Genomic DNA, 18,690 nt, shown 5'->3' with positions numbered 1-18,690 from the left:
CAGGGACATCAATAAAGCCCCACAGGACACAAGGACACTGTGGGGACATGGGGACACATGGACATCGCTGGGGGGAAGCCTCATGGGGCACACGTGGTGACACATATGTGGTGACACACAGGTGGTGACACATATGTGGTGACACAAACGTGGTGACACACAGGTGGTGACACACAGGTGGTGACACACACGTGGTGACACAGGTGGTGATACACACGTGGTGACACACACACATGGTGACACACAGGTGGTGACACACACACGTGGTAACACACAGGTGGTGACACACACGCGGTGACACGGCGGTGACAGGGACACGCAGGGCACGATGCCACCACAGGAATGGGGCCCCCAAACCCTCCCAGCCTGGGGTCACATCCTGGACTGGCTGTGGGGGGAAGGGGGGGCTGTGCCTAAGCTGCCAAGTGTCACCGGGCTTGGGGACACAGGGACAGGCTGTGGGGGACAAGAACATTGTGGGGACATGTGGGGCACAGCCCTGGCTGCACATCCCTGGCAGTGCCACCCTGGCTGGTGGCACCATGGCTGGTGGCACTATGGCTGGGGTCCCACAGCACGCCCCATGGGACCTTCACTCCTGGCCCTACAGGCACTTGTAGGGCACAGAGCATTCCATGGGGACACCTATGGGTTTATTCCCAGCCCTACAGGTACTTGTAGGGCACAGAGAAGATCCCAGAGCATTCCATGGGAACATTTATGGGTTTATTCCCAGCCCTACAGGCACTTGTAGGGCACAGAGGATATTCTAGAGCATTCCATGGGGACACCTATAGGGTCATTCCCAACCCTACAGGTACTTGTAGGGCACAGACCATTCCATGGGGACATTTATAGGTTCATTCCCGACCCTACAGGTACTTGTAGGGCACAGAAGACATTCCAGAGAATTCCATGGGGACATCTATAGGTTTATTCCCAGCCCTACAGGTATTTGTAGGGCACAGAGCATTCCATGGGGACACCTATGGGTTTATTCCCGGCCCTACAGGCACCTGTAGGGCACAGAGCATTCCATGGGGATGTTTATGTTTATTCCCAGCCCTACAGGTATTTGTAGGGCACAGAGCATTCCATGGGGACACCTATGAGTTTATCCCAGCCCTACAGGTATTTGTAGGGCACAGAGGACATTCCAGAGCATTCCATGGGGACACCTATGAGTTTATCCCAGCCCTACAGGTATTTGTAGGGCACAGAGGATATTCTAGAGCATTCCATGGGGACACCTATAGGGTCATTCCCAACCCTACAGGTACTTGTAGGGCACAGAAGACATTCCAGAGAATTCCATGGGGACATCTATAGGTTTATTCCCAGCCCTACAGGTATTTGTAGGGCACAGAGCATTCCATGGGGACACCTATGGGTTTATTCCTGACCCTACAGGCACCTGTAGGGCACAGAGCATTCCATGGGGACACCTATGGGTTTATTCCTGACCCTACAGGCACCTGTAGGGCACAGAGCATTCCATGGGGATGTTTATGTTTATTCCCAGCCCTACAGGTATTTGTAGGGCACAGAGAACATTCCAGAGAATTCCACGGGGACACCTATGGGTTTATCCCAGCCCTACAGGTATTTGTAGGGCACAGAGCATTCCATGGGGACACCTATGGGTTTATTCCTGACCCTACAGGTATTTGTAGGGCACAGAGGACATCCCAGAGCATTCCATGGGGACACCTATGGGTTTATTCCCGACCCTACAGGTACTTGTAGGGCACAGAGGACATTCCAGAGCATTCCATGTGGATGTTTATGTTTATCCTGACCCTACAGGTACCTGTAGGGCACAGAGCATTCCATGGGGACACCTGTGGGTTTATTCCTGACCCTACAGGTATTTGTAGGGCACAGAGAACATTCCAGAGCATTCCATAGGGACACCTATGGGTTCATTCCTGACCCTACAGGTACTTGTAGGGCACGCGAGCGGGCACGGTCTGCAGCTCCAGGCGCACGGGGCACTTGTAGAAGTGGCTGAGCAGGGTCTCGGTGTAGCCCAGCAGGAAGTAGAGTTTGTGGGGTGGCAGTGCCCGGCCCAGCAGGGCACAGATCACCAGAAGGTTCCCGCGCCGCTTCAGCACCACCTCGTCCGCCAGCAGCCCCGGGAATGTCCCGTACAGGAACCGCCGCAGGAACGCGTCCTCCACCGCCCGCTGCGCCGCGCCCGCCTCGCCACACAGGTTACCTGAGGGACACAGTGACATTGGGGACACTGCCCTGCAGTGCCAGCCTCGCCACACAGGTTACCTGGGGGACACAATGGTGACATTGGGGACATTAGTGACTGCCCTGCAGTGCCAGCCTGGCCACACAGGTTACCTGGGGGACACAATGGTGACATTGGGGACATTAGTGACTGCCCTGCAGTGCCAGCCTTGCCACACAGGTTACCTGGGGGACACAGTGACACTGGGGACACTGGTGACACTGCCCTGCAGTGCCAGCCTCGCCACACAGGTTACCTGGGGGACACAGTGACATTGGGGACACTGGTGTCACTGCCCTGCAGTGCCAGCCTGGCCACACAGGTTACCTGGGGGACACAGTGACATTGGGGACATTAGTGACTGCCCTGCAGTGCCAGCCTTGCCACACAGGTTACCTGGGGGGACACAGTGACATTGGTGACACTGGTGTCACTGCCCTGCAGTGCCAGCCTCGCCACACAGGTTACCTGGGGGACACAATGGTGACACTGGTGACACTGCCCTGCAGTGCCAGCCTGGCCACACAGGTTACCTGGGGGACACAGTGACATTGGGGACACTGGTGACACTGCCCTGCAGTGCCAGCCTCGCCACACAGGTTACCTGGGGGACACAGTGACATTGGGGACATTGGTGACACTGCCCTGCAGTGCCAGCCTCGCCGCACAGGTTACCTGGGGGACACAATGACACTGGGGACATTAGTGACTGCCCTGCAGTGCCAGCCTCGCCACACAGGTTACCTGGGGGACACAGTGACACTGGGGACATTAGTGACTGCCCTGCAGTGCCAGACTCGCCACACAGGTTCCCTGAGGGGACACAGTGACATTGGGGACATTAGTGACTGCCCTGCAGTGCCAGCCTGGCCACACAGGTTACCTGGGGGACACAGTGACATTGGGGACATTAGTGACTGCCCTGCAGTGCCAGACTCGCCACACAGGTTCCCTGAGGGGACACAGTGACATTGGGGACATTAGTGACTGCCCTGCAGTGCCAGCCTGGCCACACAGGTTACCTGGGGGACACAATGGTGACACTGGGGACATTAGTGACTGCCCTGCAGTGCCAGCCTCGCCACACAGGTTACCTGGGGGACACAATGGTGACACTGGTGACACTGGTGACACTGCCCTGCAGTGCCAGCCTCGCCACACAGGTTACCTGGGGGACACAGTGACATTGGGGACATTAGTGACTGCCCTGCAGTGCCAGCCTGGCCACACAGGTTACCTGGGGGACACAATGGTGACACTGGTGACACTGCCCTGCAGTGCCAGCCTGGCCACACAGGTTACCTGAGGGGACACGGTGGTGGCACTGGTGACACTGGGGACACTGGTGTCACTGCCCTGCAGTGCCAGCATCACCACACAGGTTACCTGGGGGACACAATGGTGACACTGGGGACATTAGTGACTGCCCTGCAGTGCCAGCCTGGCCACACAGGTTACCTGGGGGACACAATGGTGACACTGGGGACATTAGTGACTGCCCTGCAGTGCCAGCCTGGCCACACAGGTTACCTGGGGGGACACGGTGGTGACACTGGTGACACTGGTGGCACTGGTGACTGCCCTGCAGTGCCAGCCTTGCCACACAGGTTCCCTGAGGGGACACAGTGGTGGCACTGGTGACTGGTCACTGTGCCAGCCTTGCCACACAGGTTCCCTGAGGATGTCCCTGTGCTCCCCACATGTCCCCAATCCCCAGGATGTCCCTGTGTGCCCCACATGTCCCATCCCCATGATGTCCCCACATGTCCCACATGTCCCCATCCCCAGGATGTCCCCACATGTCCCCATTCCCAGGATGTCCCCACATGTCCCCATCCCCAGGATGTCCCTGTGCTCCCCACATGTCCCCATCCCCAGGATGTCCCCACATGTCCCATCCCCAGGATGTCCCCACATGTCCCAACCCCACATGTCCCACATGTCCCCATCCCCAGGATGTCCCTGTGCTCCCCACATGTCCCATCCCCAGGATGTCCCCACATGTCCCATCCCCAGGATGTCCCCATATGTCCCATCCCCAGGATGTCCCCACATGTCCCCATCCCCAGGATGTCCCTGTGCTCCCCACATGTCCCCATCCCCAGGATGTCCCCACATGCCCCACATGTCCCCATCCCCAGGATGTCCCTGTGTGCCCCACATGTCCCCATCCCCAGGATGTCCCCGTGCTCCCCACGTCCCCATCCCCAGGATGTCCCTGTGTGCCCCACATGTCCCATCCCCAGGATGTCCCCACATGTCCCCATCCCCAGGATGTCCCCGTGCTCCCCACCACAGTCACCTCCCCTCAGGCTGTCCCCACAGCCGGTGTCCCCAGTGTCCCCCGTGTCCCCGTGTCACGCACCGGTGTGCAGGGACAGCCAGCCCTTGCGGTGCCCGATGTGGTGTGGCGGGTGCGCCTGCTCGTACGTCACCAGCTTGTCCCCCTTGCCCACACGCACCCGCGCTGCCCGCGTCTGTGGGGACAGCGGGGTCAGGGGACACAGGGGGACAGCGGGGTCAGGGGACACGGGGGACAGCGGGGTCAGGGGACAGGGGGGTCAGGGGACAGCGGGGTCAGGGGGGACAGTGGGGTCAGAGGACAGTGGGGTCAGGGGACACAGGGGGACAGCGGGGTCAGGGGACAGCAGGGTCAGGGGACACAGGGGACAGTGGGGTCAGGGGGGACAGCAGGGTCAGGGGACAGCAGGGTCAGGGGACAGCAGGGTCAGGGGACATGGGGGACAGCGGGGTCAGGGGACAGTGGGGTCAGGGGGGACAGCAGGGTCAGGGGACAGCGGGGTCAGGGGACAGAGGGGACAGCGGGGTCAGGGGACAGCAGGGTCAGGGGACAGTGGGGTCAGGGGACAGCGGGGTCAGGGGACAGTGGGGTCAGGGGACAGCGGGGTCAGGGGACAGCGGGGTCAGGGGACAGCGGGGTCAGGGGACAGTGGGGTCAGAGGACAGTGGTGTCAGGGGACATGGTGGCTCTGGGGGACACAGGGGGACACGGGGGGACACGTGGACTCACCTTGAGGCAGGCAGGGGTGGTGTGGAGCTGCCGGGTGGCGCTGGGGACACGGGGAAGGACCTGCAGAGAGAACAGGGCTGTGGGGTGGGGGGGACATCCCACTCCCCTGTCCCCAGAGTGTCCCCAGGAGCCCCGGCTGGGACTCCACAGCTGTACCCAGTGTCACCACAGCCCCTGGCCCTCTTTGTCCCCGGTGTCCCAGATTCCCAGTGTCCCCTGTTCTCAGTGTACCTCATCCCCAGTGTCCCCAATCCCCAGTGTCCCCAATTCCCAGTGTCCCCTATCCCCAGTGTCCCCAATTCCCAGTGTCCCCAATTCCCAGTGTCTCCAATCCCCAGTGACCCCTGTCCCCAGTGTCCCCAGTGTCCCCAATCCCCAGTGATCCCTGTCCCCAGTGTCCCCAGTGTCCCCCCAGTCTGGTGTCCCCAGGTCCGGTGCCGCTGCCGGGCCTGGAGCCCCCGGTCCCCGTTGTCCCCTTCAGCCCGGTGTTTTCCCCCATTCCCGCTGTTTTCCCCCATTCTCGCTGTTTTTGCCCCATTCCCGCTGTTTTTGCCCCATTCCCGTTGTTTTTTCCCCAATTCCCGCTGTTGTTTTTGCCCCATTCCCGCTCTCCCCTCACCCGCAGCGCGCGCGCGGCCGCCGCCATCTTGGCTCGGGGCTGGGCGGCAGCGCCCCCTGGCGGCGGGAGGTCAGCGGGGGATACTGGGGGGATACTGGGGGGGTACTGGGGATACTGGGGATACTGGGGATACTGGGGATACTGGGAGCACTGGGGACCCTGGGGGTCTTTGCTGGGCACCCCCTGGTCCCGCCGGGGGCTTCGGGAAGGTCTGGGGGAGTCTCCAGGGTGACCTCCCCTTTTGGGGGTCTCCCAGCTCCCTTCCCCCTTCACCCCCCCATTCTGGGGGTCTCCCAGGTGTCCCCCCTTTTTGGGGTCTCCCCCCTTTCCTCTCCCATTTCTGGGGGTCTCCCTCCTTTCCCCTCCCACTTGGGGGTCTCCCCCCTTTTCTCCCCCTTTCTGGGGGTCTCCCCCATTTTCTCCCCCTTTCTGGGGGTCTCCCCCTTTCCCCCATTCCGGGTGCCCCCCACAGAATCTCAGCACACTCGGGGAGGTTCTGGTTTATTCTGGGGGCGCTCCCAGGTGTCCCCCCCACCCCGAGCCCCCCTCTCTCCCTTTTCGGGGGGCTCAGGGGAAGGCGATGGTGCCCAGGGGGGGTTCGGTGGGGGGGGTCCCGCGGGCGGGGGGCTGCCGGGGCCCCCCGTGGTGGCCGTACTGGAACTTGAGGCGCAGCTCGCCCAGGCGGGAGCGGGGCAGGATGTCGGGGATCCACTCGATGGTGAAGGGCGTGGGCTCCTTCTGCGTGGGGGACGTGTGTCCTGGGGGGGCACGGCGGCGTGGCTGCGGGACCCCCGCCTCGGGGACCCCCCTTCTTCCCTTCCCCGGAGCCCCCCAACCCCAGGGACCCTCCCCTCTCCCCTCCCTTGAAGCCCCCAGGGTCCCTCACATCCCTTTGGAACCCCCCCTTTATCTCTCCCTTGGAGCCCCCCCATCTCTGGGACCCCTTTACCTGTCCCTTGGAGCTCCCCCATCTCTGGGACCCCTTTATCTCTCCCTTGGAGCCCCCCCATCTCTGGGACCCCTTTACCTGTCCCTTGGAGCCCCCCCCCATCTCTGGGACCCCTTTACCTGTCCCTTGGAGCCCCCCCCCATCTCTGGGACCCCTTTACCTGTCCCTTGGAGCCCCCCCATCTCTGGGACCCCTTTACCTGTCCCTTGGAGCCCCCCCATCTCTGGGACCCCTTTACCTGTCCCTTGGAGCCCCCCCATCTCTGGGACCCCTTTACCTGTCCCTTGGAGCCCCCCCATCTCTGGGACCCCTTTATCTCTCCCTTGGAGCTCCCCCATCTCTGGGACCCCTTTTTTCACCACCTCTTGAAGCTCCCCCAAACCTTGAACCCCCCCTGTCCCCCCTTGGACCCCCAGGGGTGTCCCCCAGTCCTATGGGGAACTGGGACCTCCTGGGTGGGTTTGGGGGTCTCACCCTCCCCCTCCCAGGGGCTGTTTTGGGGTCCCACCCTGCCCTTTTTGGAGCTGTTTTGGGGTCCCACCCTGCCCCTCTTGAGGGTTGTTTTGGGGTCCTCTCCTTCCAGCCCAGGGGTTGTTTTTGGGGTCCCACCCTGCCCTTTTGGAGCTGTTTTGGGGTCCCCCCCTGCCCTTTCTGGGTGGGTTTTTGGTTCCCCTCCTGCCCTTTCTGGAGCTGTTTTGGGGTCTCCCCCTGCCCTTTCTGGGTGAGTTTTGGGGTCCCTCCCTGCTCTCCCAATGGCTGTTTTGGGCTCCCCCCCTGCCCTTTCTGGGTGAGTTTTGGGTTCCCCCCCGCCCTTTCTGGTGAGTTTTGGGGTCCCCCCCTGCCCTCCCAGGGCTGTTTTGGGGTCCCTCCCTGCCCTCCCAGGGGCTGTTTTGGGGTCCCCCCGCGCCCCCCCGTTGCTCACCGACTTTGAGGAAGGTCTGCAGCTCCAGGGGCCGCAGCGGGGGCTGTTTCTCGTGGGCTGCCAGCCCCTCGGGCAGGCTCTCCACCTCCACCCGGGGGCTGCGGAAGGGCTCGTAGGATCCGTCCCGGTTCTGCACGAAGCTGCGGGTGATCTCCAGCGGCACCTGCGGGGCGGGGAGCGCTCAGGGCCGGCCCGCCGGGGCTGGGGGGGTCCCGGGGGGGCTGGCCCGGCCTCACCTCGGGCGTGTCGAAGATCTGCTTCACCTGCAGGACGTTGGTGATGTGCCAGGTGTACTTGGAGAAGGTGCCCAGGGGCAGCGCGTCCCTGCGCACGAAGGCTGCGGGGAGGGGTCGGCTCGGGGGGCTTCACCCCTTTGCTCTTTCCCCCTCTGTTATCATCCCTCTTGCTTTTATCAACCCTCTTTTATCTCCCTCTCCTTCTCACCCTTTTTCCCTTCTTTTCCCTCCCTTTTTTGTCTTCTTTTCTCTTTTCCCCCTCTTCACCTTTCCCCTTTTCCTCCCAATTTTGCCCTTTCCCCCTTACTTATTTTTCCCCTCCTTTCCCCCTTTTGTGCCTCTCTTCCACCATTTTTGCCTCTTCTCCCTCTCTTCATTTTTTCTCTCCTTCCCCCTCTTCTCCCTCCCTTTTTGCCCGTTTTCCCTCCCTTTTTGCCTCTTTTCCCCCTCCTTCCCCTCTTTATTTTTCCCCCCTTTTCCCCATTTTTTTCATTTCCCCTTTTCCCTCCTTCCCCCTCTTTTTCCCCCCCTCTTTATTTTTCACCCTTCCCCCTTTCTCCCCCCTTCTCATCTCTCTTTTTTTTCCCTTTATTTTCCCACCCCTCTTTTCCCCCCTCTTTATTTCCCCCCCCCTTTATTTTCCCACCCCTTTCCCCCACACTTTAATTTTTCCCCCACTTTATTTTCCCACCCCTTTCCTCCCTTTATTTTTCCACCCCTTTCCCCCTTTAATTTTTCCACCCATTTCCCCGTTTCCCCGTGTTTTCCCCGTGTTTTTCCCACGGTTTTCCTGTGTTTTTCCCACGGTTTTCCCGTGTTTTCCCCGTGTTTTTTCCCGTGTTTTTTCCCGTGTTTTCCCCCGTGTTTTCCCCCGTGTTTTTCCCATGTTTTCCCCGTGTTTTTCCCATGGTTTTCCTGTGTTTTTCCCCGTGTTTTTCCCCATGTTTTCCCCGTGTTTTTCCCGTGTTTTTCCCACGTTTTTCCCGTGTTTTTCCCCATATTTTTCCCACATTTTCCCCACGGTTTTCCCATGTTTTTCCCCCTTTTCCTCACCCGTGGTGGAGTTGGGGAGCCTCTTCTTGCCGCTGCCGCTGGAGATGCGCTGCTGGAGAGCCTCGAAGAAGGACTGGGGGATGTGGAACACCAGCGGCTCTGGGTGGCCTGGGAGGGCACAGCGGGGTCAGAAAAAGGGCTGGGGGTCCCAAATCCTCATCCCAAAGGGTCCCTGGGGCTCATGGGATCAGCAGTGGTTGAATTCCTGGGGAAATGTCTGGGATTTGGAGGCTGGCCCCTTGCTGTTGCTGTTTTGGGTGGTGGTATTGGTGGTGGGAGGTGTGGATGGCGTTCGGGTGTTCCCCAAATGGCACCAAAATGTTCCCAAAAAGGCACCAAAAAGTGTTAACAAATGGCACCAGAAGTCTTCCCAAAATGGCACCAAAAGCCTTCCCCAAAAGACACCAAATCATCCCCAAAAAGGGACACAGCATTCCAAACATGGCACCAAAAAATGTTAACAAAAGGCCACAGAAGTCTTCCCAAAATGGCACCAAAAGTATTCCCAAACAGACACCAAATCATCCCCAAAAAGGCCACAGAAGCCTTCTCAAAATGGCACAAAAAGTATTCACCAAAAGACACCAAATCATCCCCAAAAAGGGACACAGCACTCCCAAAATGGCACCAGAAGGTGTTAACAAATAGCACCAAAAATGTTCCCAAAAAGGCCACAGAAGTCTTCCCAAAAAGACACCAAAAGTGTTCCCAGAAAGGGACACAGCATTCCCAAAATGGCACCAAAAGCATTCCCAAAAAGACACCAAATCATCCCCAAAAAGGGACATTCCCAAAATGGCACCAAAAGTGTTCCCAAATGGCACCAGAAGTGTTCCCAAAAAGGGACACAGCATTCCAAACACCAAAAGTGTTCCCAAAATGTTCCCCAAAAGAGCAGAGGGGCTTGAGAGCCATGGAATTCTGGAATGGTTTGGGGTGGGATGGCCCCAAAACCCTCCCAGTCCCACCCAGGGACAGCTCCCCCTGCCCCAGGTGCTCCATCCTGGCCTTGGGCACTTCCAGGGATCCAGGGACAGCCTCAGCTCCTCTGGGAATTCCATCCCAGCCCCTCCCCATCTAAATCTCCCCTTTCCCAGTGGGAGCCATTCCCTGTGTCCTGTCCCTCCTTGTCCCCAGTGCCTCCCCAGCTCTCCTGGAGCCCCCTGGAATGTGCTGGAAGCTCTCCCAGGATCCTTCCCTTCTCCAGGGGAACATTCCCAACCCTCCCAGCCTGGCTCCAGAGCTTCTCCAGCCCCTGGAGCAGCTCTGGGGATCCTGTGGACCTTGGGAGCTGCAGGTGGGGGTCTCACCTGAGCGGGGCAGAGGGGCAGAATCCCCTCCCTGAGCCCTCAATGTCACCTTGATTGTAAAAAGTCTTAAAATCTTAGAAAATTCAGGGATTTAGAAAGAAAGTTGGGTTTGCCCTGGGAAAAGCAGGCCCTGGGAAATGTTAGGCCTTGTGCTTGGTAAAGACCAGGTCAAACTGCACCTGTGTAATCAATATATGATAAAAGATACAATTGTTAGATGTGATTAGATATAATTATTGTTTAAAGAACGTGAGGAACAGTGTTAGGGGTTTGGGGGGGATCATGCTTGGGTAAAAATGCTTACAATAGAACAATGTAAGTTTAATAATTAATATGTAAATTATGTAATGATAGAGTATAAAATATGTTCAGCTCAAAATTGAATTGGGTCAGATTTGGGTCTGTGCACCCCTGATACTCAGAGGTCTTTAATAAAGCAATTTCATATAATAAAACATTATAATTTCATATAATAAAATAATTGCTTTAATAAAGCAATTTCATATAATCATTCTGTGATTGTGATTGTTCCTGAACGTTGACAACCTGGAGCCAAGCCAAGGAAACTTCCCAGGGGAACCCCCAGGGGAACCCCAGGTGCTACAGGAGGACACTCACCCTCAAACTGGTAGTGCATGGTCTGGTGGATGCGCTCTGTGACGCTGCCCAGCCACTCCTGGAAGGACAGGGACACCTGGGACTCATCCAGTGCCTGGGTACAGCCTGTGGGGCACAGCAAAGGGACACTGCAATGTCACCCTGCCCCACAGCTCAGCCCCCTGGAAGGACAGGGACACCTGGGACTCATCCAGGACCTGGGTACAGCCTGTGGGGCACAGGGACACAGCAATGTCACCCTGCCCCACAGCTCAGCCCCAGGAAGGACAGGGACACCTGGGATTCATCCAGTGCCTGGGTACAGCCTGTGGGGCACAGGAAGGGACAGGAAATGTCACCCTGCCCCACAGCTCAGCCCCCAGGAAGGACAGGGACCTGGGATTCATCCAGGACCTGGGTACAGCCTGTGGGGCACAGGGACACTGCAATGTCACCCTGCCCCACAGCTCAGCCCCCTGGAAGGACAGGGACACCTGGGATTCGTCCAGTGCCTGGGTACAGCCTGTGGGGCACAGCAAAGGGACAGGAAATGTCACCCTGCCCCACAGCTCAGCCCCCTGGAAGGACAGGGACACCTGGGATTCATCCAGTGCCTGGGTACAGCCTGTGGGGCACAGGAAGGGACACAGCAATGTCACCCTGCCCCACAGCTCACCCCCAGGAAGGACAGGGACACCTGGGACTCATCCAGTGCCTGGTTACAGCCTGTGGGGCACAGGGACACAGCAATGTCACCCTGCCCCACAGCTCAGCCCCAGGAACCGGCCTGGGGCGGGATGGGTGAGCTCTGTGTGGGGGAAAAGCAGGAAAATGAGGGATTTGTGTGGATTTCTGGGGAAAACTGAAGGCAAGAGGGGGGAAAGCATCAAGCAAAGGTGGCGATGCCAGCGTGGAGAGAGGGCTTTTCCACAGGGATGTGGGGAAACCCACGGGATTTAGTGGTGCTGGAGGGACCTTTCCTCTCCCAAACGTCCCACAGAATGCCAGCAGAAGTCACTCATGGAATCTGGGAATGGTTTGGGTTGGGAGGGACCTTAAATCCCATCCAGTCCCACCCACTGTCCCAGGGTGGTCCAGCCTGGCCTTGGGCACTCCCAGGGATCCAGGGGCAGCTGCAGCTGCTCTGGGAATTCCATCCCAGCCCTCCCCACCCTGAGGTAAGAATTCCTTCCCAAAATCCCATCTAAACACGGATTGGTTTGGGTTGGAGGGACCTCAAAGTCCACCCAGTCCCACCATGGGTCCCACACTTCCCACAGAGCCAGGCTCCTCCAAGCTGCCCTCGGACACTTCCAGAGATCCCAGCTGCTCTGGGAATCCCATCCCGGTCTGTCCCCACCCTCACAACCAGGAATTCCCACCCAAAACCCACATCCAGCCCTGCAAACCCAGCGCTGGCAGTGCCCCAGGGCTCACCGTGTCTCTTCAGCGAGGAGGAGGAGGAGGAGGAGGAAGAGGAGACCGGCGGCTTCCTCAGGCCGCTCCTCCTGGGGCCGGGATGAGCCGGGTCTGGAGCCAGGAGGGGCCCGGGCAGCTGCGGCCCTGAGGGAGGGATTGTCACCCACACTGTCCCTGTCACCTGTCACCCCCCTCCTCTGGGCCCTCAGCCCCACAGCACCACCCCATGGGGCTGAGGAGCCGAGTTCCCAACAGCTGGAGCTGCTCCAGAGGTGCCAACAGCTGGATCTGAGCCCATGGAGCTGCTCCAGAGGTGCCAACAGCTGGATCTGAGCCCATGGAGCTGCCAACAGCTGGATCTGACCCCAGGGATCCCAACAGCTGGATCTGAGCCCATGGAGCTGCTCCAGAGATCCCAACAGCTGGATCTGAGCCCATGGAGCTGCTCTGGAGGCACCAACAGCTGGATCTGAGCCCATGGAGCTGCTCTGGAGGCACCAACAGCTGGATCTGAGCCCATGGAGCTGCTCCAGAGGTGCCAACAGCTGGATCTGAGCCCATGGAGCTGCTCCAGAGATCCCAACAGCTGGATCTGACCCCATGGAACTGCCAACAGCTGGATCTGACCCCAGAGATCCCAACAGCTGGATCTGACTCCATGGAGCTGCTCCAGAGGTGCCAACAGCTGGACCTGACCCCATGGAGCTGCTCTGGAGGCACCAACAGCTGGATCTGACCCCATGGAGCTGCTCCAGAGATCCCAACAGCTGGATCTGAGCCCATGGAGCTGCTCCAGAGGTGCCAACAGCTGGATCTGACCCCATGGAGCTGCTCCAGAGATCCCAACAGCTGGATCTGACCCCAGAGCTGCCTCCACAGGGGATTTCAGCCCCCACCCACCCCAGGCCCTCCCCAGGGACACTCACCTGGCCCCAGGTCCTTTTTCCTCCTCTTGGCCCTGGCAGCAGCCGCCCCCCGAGCCCGTGCCGTGGAGCCGGGGCCGCGCAGCAGCTGCGGGATCACCGTCCCCTTCAGCCCTGGGGACACAAATCCTGTCCCTAAAACCACCCTGAGCACGAGGCACGGGGACACAGAGGGACACAGCCACCCCCCAAATGTCCCCAGAGAAACACCCACCCTCCCAAGAGGCTCCTTTAGAGGCGAGGGGGGATTTTGTGCCCCCTGAGTGGGTTTTCACCTTCGACTGTGTGGGGTTATTGGGGTGCAGAACCCCCTGAATGGTGGGAATCCAGGGTGATGCTGCTGTTCTGGGGGGGGTCACAGGGAATGAACCCCAAATTCCCTGCTGGGGGTCAGAGGGAATGAACCCCAAATTCCCTGCTGGGGGGTCAGAGGGAATGAACCCCAGATTTCCTGCTGGGGGTCAGAGGGAATGAACCCCAGATTTCCTGCTGGGGGGTCACAGGGAATGAACCCCAGGGATTCCTGTGGGGGTCAGAGGGAATGAACCCCAGATTTCCTGCTGGGGGGTCAGAGGGAATGAACCCCAGATTTCCTGCTGGGGGGTTCAGAAGGAATGAACCCCAGATTTCCTGCTGGGGGTCAGAGGGAATGAACCCCAGATTTCCTGATGTGGGGGCATCAGAGGGAATGAACCCCAGATTTCCTGCTGGGGGGTCACAGGGAATGAACCCCAAATTCCCTGCTGGGGGTCAGAGGGAATGAACCCCAGATTTCCTGCTGGGGGGGGGTCAGAGGGAATGAACCCCAGATTTGTGCTGTGGGTCACAGGGAATGAACCCCAAATTCCCTGCTGGGGGTCAGAGGGAATGAACCCCAGATTTCCTGCTGGGGGGTCAGAGGGAATGAACCCCAGATTTCCTGCTGGGGGGTCAGAGGGAATGAACCCCAAATTTCCTGCTGGGGGGGGGTCAGAGGGAATGAACCCCAGATTTCCTGCTGGGGGGTCAGAGGGAATGAACCCCAGATTTCCTGCTGGGGTCACAGGGAATGAACCCCAGATTTCCTGCTGGGGGGGGGTCACAGGGAATGAACCCCAGATTTCCTGCTAGGGGTCACAGGGAATGAACCCCAGATTTCCTGCTGGGGTCACAGGGAATGAACCCCAGATTTCCTGCTGGGGTCACAGGGAATGAACCCGAGATTTGTGCTGTGGATCACAGGGAATGAACCCCAGATTTCCTGCTTTGGGAGGGGTTTAGGGGCAATGAAGCCCAGAGGCTGCTCTGGGAAGGGGCTCAGAGTTTCCAGCCCTAGAAAGGGACCCCCAACCCGGTGGGATCTGCCCCCCCCAGCTCCCCGTGGAGCCCCCACTCTGCTGCCACGCAGGCAGGAGCTGGGCACCGCTCCCCACGGAGCTCTGTGCTCGCAGCGGGACGGGGCAGGACCCAACCCCACCCCCCAGGTGACAGGGAGAACCCGGGGGGGTGTTCAGGGTGACCCCAGAGCCCCCACAACCCCTGCCCCTTCCCACCGCCGGCGTCGGAGGCCAGGAAGTCGGAGAACTCCTGTGCCAGGCTCTCGTCGCTGGCGAAGGCGCAGATACAGGCCAGGAAGTGGATGCAGCGCGCGGGGGGCGACTCTTCCTCCTCCTCCTCCTCCTCCTCCTCGTCCTCCCCCTTGGCGTGGCCGTGCCGGGGGGCGCGGCAGGCGCAGGAGAAGCGGCGCTGGCCGAAGCTGGCGTGCAGGTAGCCCAGGCTGTGCCTCTGGCTGGCCTTGCACTTGACCACCAGCACGCTCTTGGTGACCCTCTGCACCAGCGGCCCCGTGGGCTCGGTGGCCAGCTCCCACAGGCTCTGCTTGGCCTCGGCGGGAGCCTGCACGGTGCCCAGCACCGAGCTCTTGAGCGGCAGCGGCGTGGCCTCGGCCTGGCAGCCCAGCGCCAGCTTCAGGTGCTGGCACTGCTTGTCGGCCGCCGCCTTGGCGCAGGCGGGCGCGTGGCAGCGGCCCGAGCTCAGCTGGGTGATGAGGGTGCCCTCGGGGGTCTGGATGGCCGTCTCGGACACCCCCAGCTCCACGAAGCAGCGCGAGTCGCGCTGGCGCACCGAGTACAGCTGGCTGTGGGAGCCGGTGAGGACGCGCACGGCGTCGGCGCCCGGCTGGCGGCGCGTGCCCGCCCGGAACACGGTGCCACAGGTCTTGTTCTTGCAGCTGAGCCCCCGCGTGCCGTTGTAGGTGCCGCAGCGCGGGCACTTGCGGATGCCCCGCAGGGTGGCCTTGCCCAGGTCCGACAGGAAGGACGGGGCCTTGGGCCTGCCCGGGCACGGATCCATGGAGCTGGGGGGAGATGGGGAGGGAGGGTGGTCACTGGGGCAGCCTGACAGGCTGTGCCGCCCCAGGGGACACCCTGACAGGCTGTGCCACCCCAGGGGACACCCTGACAGTCCCTGTGCCACCCCAGGGGACACCCTGACAGGCTGTGCCACCCCAGGGGACACTCTGACAGTCCCTGTGCCACCCCAGGGGACACCCTGACAGGCTGTGCCACCCCAGGGAACACCCTGACAGTCCCTGTGCCACCCCAGGGGACACCCTGACAGGCTGTGCCACCCCAGGGGACATCCTGACAGGCTGTGCCACCCCAGGGCCACCCTGACAGTCCCTGTGTCACCCAAATGGCAACTCTGGCAGTCTCTGTGCCACCCTGTGCCACCCCAATGGCCACTGTCTGTCCCTGTGCCACCCCAACAGTCTCTGTGCCACCCCAATGGCCACTGTCTGTCCCTGTGCCACCCTGACAGACCCTGTGCCACCCCAATGGCCACCGTCTGTCCCTGTGCCACCCTGCCAGTCCCTGTGCCACCCCAATGGCCACTGTCTGTCCCTGTGCCACCCTGCCAGCGCCTGTCCAGCCCCGGGAAGGAGGAATTGTGGCCAGAAACGGGACAGGAAGGGGGCAGTTCCCTCCTGGATGCCCCGAGTGGGACCCTGCAGCACTCTGACCGCCCCGGACAGTGACTTCAGCGCTGTCACTGTCCCTGTCCCAACGGGGACATCTCGGGGGGACAGGAGCTCCGGGATCACCGGGCCCAGCACGGCCAGGGCCAGCACTGACCATGTCCCCAAGTGCCACATGCACTGAGAAACCCCCGGGGGACGGGGACTCTGCCACTGCCCCGGGCAGGACAACCCTTCCACAAAGGAATTCCCTGAAAATCCAACCGAAACCCTCCGGCCACAGCCCGTTCCCTCCTGTCCTGTCCCTCGTTTCCCGGGAGCAGAGCGGGACCCCACCTGCTGTCACCCTCCTGTCCCCGGGGTCCCCGCAAGCCCCTTTGTCCTCAGCCTGAGCCCCACCCGGCCCCGTCCCTGTCCCGGTCCCCATGAACCCCTCACGGCCAGACCCGGGGGTCTCTCTCTCCCCTCACGGCCAAGCCCGGGGGTCTCTCCCCTCACGGTCGGGCCCCGGGTCCCCTCACGGCCAGGCCCGGGGGTCTCTCCCCTCATGGCCAGGCCCGGGGGTCTCTCTTTCCCCTCACGGCCAAGCCCGGGGGTCTCTCCCCTCACGGTCAGGCCCCGGGGGTCTCTCCCCTCACGCCCGGGGGTCGCTCTCTCCCCTCACGGCCGGGCCCGGGGGTCTCTCCCCTCAAGGCCGGGCCCGGGGGTCTCTCCCCTCAGGCCCGGGGGTCTCTCCCCTTACAGCCGGGCCCGGGGGTCTCTCCCCTCACGGTCAGGCCCCGGGGGTCTCTCCCCTCACGGCCAAGCCCGGGGGTCTCTCCCCTCACGGCCAGGCCCGGGGGTCTCTCCCCTCACGGTCGGGCCCCGGGTCCCCTCACGGTCAGGCCCGGGGGTCTCTCCCCTCACGGTCAGGCCCGGGGGTCTCTCCCCTCACGGTCGGGCCCGGGGGTCTCGCCCCCCCCCCCTCACCGGCGTCTCCCGGGGTTTCCCAGCATCCCTCGCGGCCCGTGACGTCACCTCCGCCCCGGTACCTGAGCCCCGTTACCGCCGCCGGGAGCACCGTGATGGTGGGGGGGACCTCCACTTCCGCCACCGGCGCGCTCCCATTGGTCCGCTGGCACCACGTGGTGACCCGCGGGGCCTGCTGGGAGCTGTAGTTCAAAGAGACGCTGCCCCACACGTGACACTTGGACTACAACTCCCATCAGCCCCCGCAGCGAGAATCCCCCGATTTCCCCTTTTCCCCCCAAATTTCGCTTCCCCCTCCCCCGAATTCCACCTTTTTCACCCACCAAAATCCCACAGGTTCCAGCCTTCTCAACCCCAACGCACCCAACAAAACACAGCACACAAGCAGCTCAGTTTTTTTCATTTTTCCCATTTTTTTTTCTTAAAAAAAAAAGTTTTTTTGTATTTTTTTCCATTTTTCTGAGGGTTTTTTTGTGTTTTTTTTTTTTATTTAAAGGCTGGGCGAGAGGTAGGATAGAAAAGGGCGTTTTTTTGGCCTCTGATAGATCAGGTTTGGGAGCTCTTCTCACCTTCACTCCCTTGCAAAACACACCTGGGCTACTGAGGGAATTTTTACACAACGGATTAAAAACTTTATATTCCAAGAGTTATATCCACAAAAAAAAAATAAAAAATAATAAGGACAAAAAAAAAAAAAATAGGGTAAGATTTGTGGCATAAATCACATCAAAAGTGTCCTACCTTTAAATAAGGAAAACGTACAAAAGTGGCCGACGCTTGTGCAAAAAAATTCTTCAATTTGCTGTTAATATTTTACAGAATCAGTACAGGAAAATGTAGAAATCAGTACAAAAATTAAAAAAAAACAACAAAACCCCACAACAACCAACCCTGGAAGGGATTTGTCACGTTTTAGCAACAGGAATTTTTTGCTGTCCCAGGGTGGGGATCTTGGCTCACCTGGGGAGAGCTGGGAGCTTTCAAGTCCCTTTTATATTTTTATTTTTATTTTTATTTTTATTTCTTTTTCCCCAGCGTAAGGCAAAAAAAGCCCACCCTGAAAAACACACTGAGATCCACAAAAAAAAAAATAATAAAAAAAAAAGATGTAAACGATTTATCTTCCAAAAAATAAAAAATAAAAATAGAAATAAAATAATTTCCCCCCGTTGGAGGGATGCTCCAAGAGGCTCCTTTAAAACAGAGGGTGTGAGGCTGAAGGCAGCTCCAGAATTTCTCACACTTTTGGCTTCTTTTGGGGCTTTTTTCCAGCTGTTTCTGGTTTTTCCTGCAGGAAAACCCCCTCACAAAAAATAAGAATTAAAATAAAACCCCCCAAGGATGAGTTTGTGCAATTCCTGCCCCGATTCTCGGCTAAGGCAGCGAAGTCCCTGCGATTTGTGTTTATAAAAACACGTCCAAACAAACCAAAAAATACAAAATGAAAAGAGAAAAAAAAAAAAACCT

The 18,690-nt window shown here is 59.6% G+C and overlaps 2 protein-coding genes and 1 long non-coding RNA gene across 5 annotated transcripts; 1 reads left to right on the top strand and 2 right to left on the bottom strand.

Annotated features, from left to right (window-relative positions):
* Positions 1-911: 911 nt before the first annotated feature.
* MRPS24 (mitochondrial ribosomal protein S24) lies at positions 912-5,929 on the bottom strand. Of its 2 annotated transcripts, XR_009279829.1 has the most exons (6): positions 5,890-5,929; positions 5,271-5,330; positions 4,605-4,716; positions 1,945-2,218; positions 1,638-1,810; positions 912-1,178 (listed from the first exon to the last, which is right to left on the bottom strand). XR_009279829.1 is itself a non-coding variant. In XM_058859513.1 (5 exons), exons 1-5 carry the CDS (start codon positions 5,914-5,916, stop codon positions 1,466-1,468), a joined length of 483 nt encoding a protein of 160 aa, XP_058715496.1. In that variant the 5' UTR covers positions 5,917-5,929; the 3' UTR covers positions 912-1,465. The 2 variants fall into 2 exon arrangements, 1 of the variants encoding a protein (XP_058715496.1); XM_058859513.1 differs by lacking the exon at positions 1,638-1,810 and having other exon boundaries at positions 912-1,475.
* Positions 1,149-1,930, top strand: LOC131589743 (uncharacterized). The gene is made up of 3 exons (XR_009279833.1): positions 1,149-1,276; positions 1,603-1,736; positions 1,807-1,930. It is a non-coding gene; the product is annotated as an uncharacterized LOC131589743 (long non-coding RNA).
* Positions 5,930-6,338: 409 nt separating the features above from the next.
* Positions 6,339-17,363, bottom strand: C29H2orf42 (chromosome 29 C2orf42 homolog). 2 transcript variants are annotated; one of them, XM_058859493.1, is made up of 10 exons: positions 17,224-17,363; positions 14,831-15,633; positions 13,302-13,412; positions 12,394-12,519; positions 11,157-11,185; positions 10,978-11,053; positions 9,050-9,157; positions 7,997-8,023; positions 7,761-7,923; positions 6,339-6,627 (listed from the first exon to the last, which is right to left on the bottom strand). In XM_058859493.1, exons 1-10 carry the CDS (start codon positions 17,247-17,249, stop codon positions 6,366-6,368), a joined length of 1,731 nt encoding a protein of 576 aa, XP_058715476.1. In that variant the 5' UTR covers positions 17,250-17,363; the 3' UTR covers positions 6,339-6,365. The 2 variants fall into 2 exon arrangements, with proteins under 2 accessions (XP_058715476.1, XP_058715475.1); XM_058859492.1 differs by lacking the exon at positions 11,157-11,185 and having other exon boundaries at positions 6,403-6,647; positions 7,997-8,097; positions 10,978-11,082.
* Between the last annotated feature and the right edge of the window lie 1,327 nt (positions 17,364-18,690).

The sequence above is a fragment of the Poecile atricapillus genome, chromosome 29, assembly GCF_030490865.1.
Source record: "Poecile atricapillus isolate bPoeAtr1 chromosome 29, bPoeAtr1.hap1, whole genome shotgun sequence".
Lineage (NCBI taxonomy): Eukaryota > Metazoa > Chordata > Aves > Passeriformes > Paridae > Poecile > Poecile atricapillus.
The sequence above is the reverse complement of the archived record's forward strand: the minus strand, read 5'-3'. Positions and strand labels throughout refer to the sequence as shown.

Bases quoted from the DNA above. Each gene is read 5' to 3' on its own strand.
- C29H2orf42 (XM_058859492.1), bottom strand. From the start codon at position 17,249: ATGCTGGGAAACCCCGGGAGACGCCG. The intron at 9,158-10,977 runs GTGAGTGTCCTC...GTGCCCTCCCAG, and splicing joins CATGCACTACCAGTTTGAGG to GCCACCCAGAGCCGCTGGTG. The intron at 8,098-9,049 runs GTGAGGAAAAGG...CCCTCCCCGCAG, and splicing joins GCTCCCCAACTCCACCACGG to CCTTCGTGCGCAGGGACGCG.
- MRPS24 (XM_058859513.1), bottom strand. From the start codon at position 5,916: ATGGCGGCGGCCGCGCGCGCGCTGCGG. The intron at 5,331-5,889 runs GTGAGGGGAGAG...TTCTCTCTGCAG, and splicing joins CGGCCGCGCGCGCGCTGCGG to GTCCTTCCCCGTGTCCCCAG. The intron at 2,219-4,604 runs GTGCGTGACACG...TGTGTCCCTCAG, and splicing joins CTGGCTGTCCCTGCACACCG to GTAACCTGTGTGGCGAGGCG.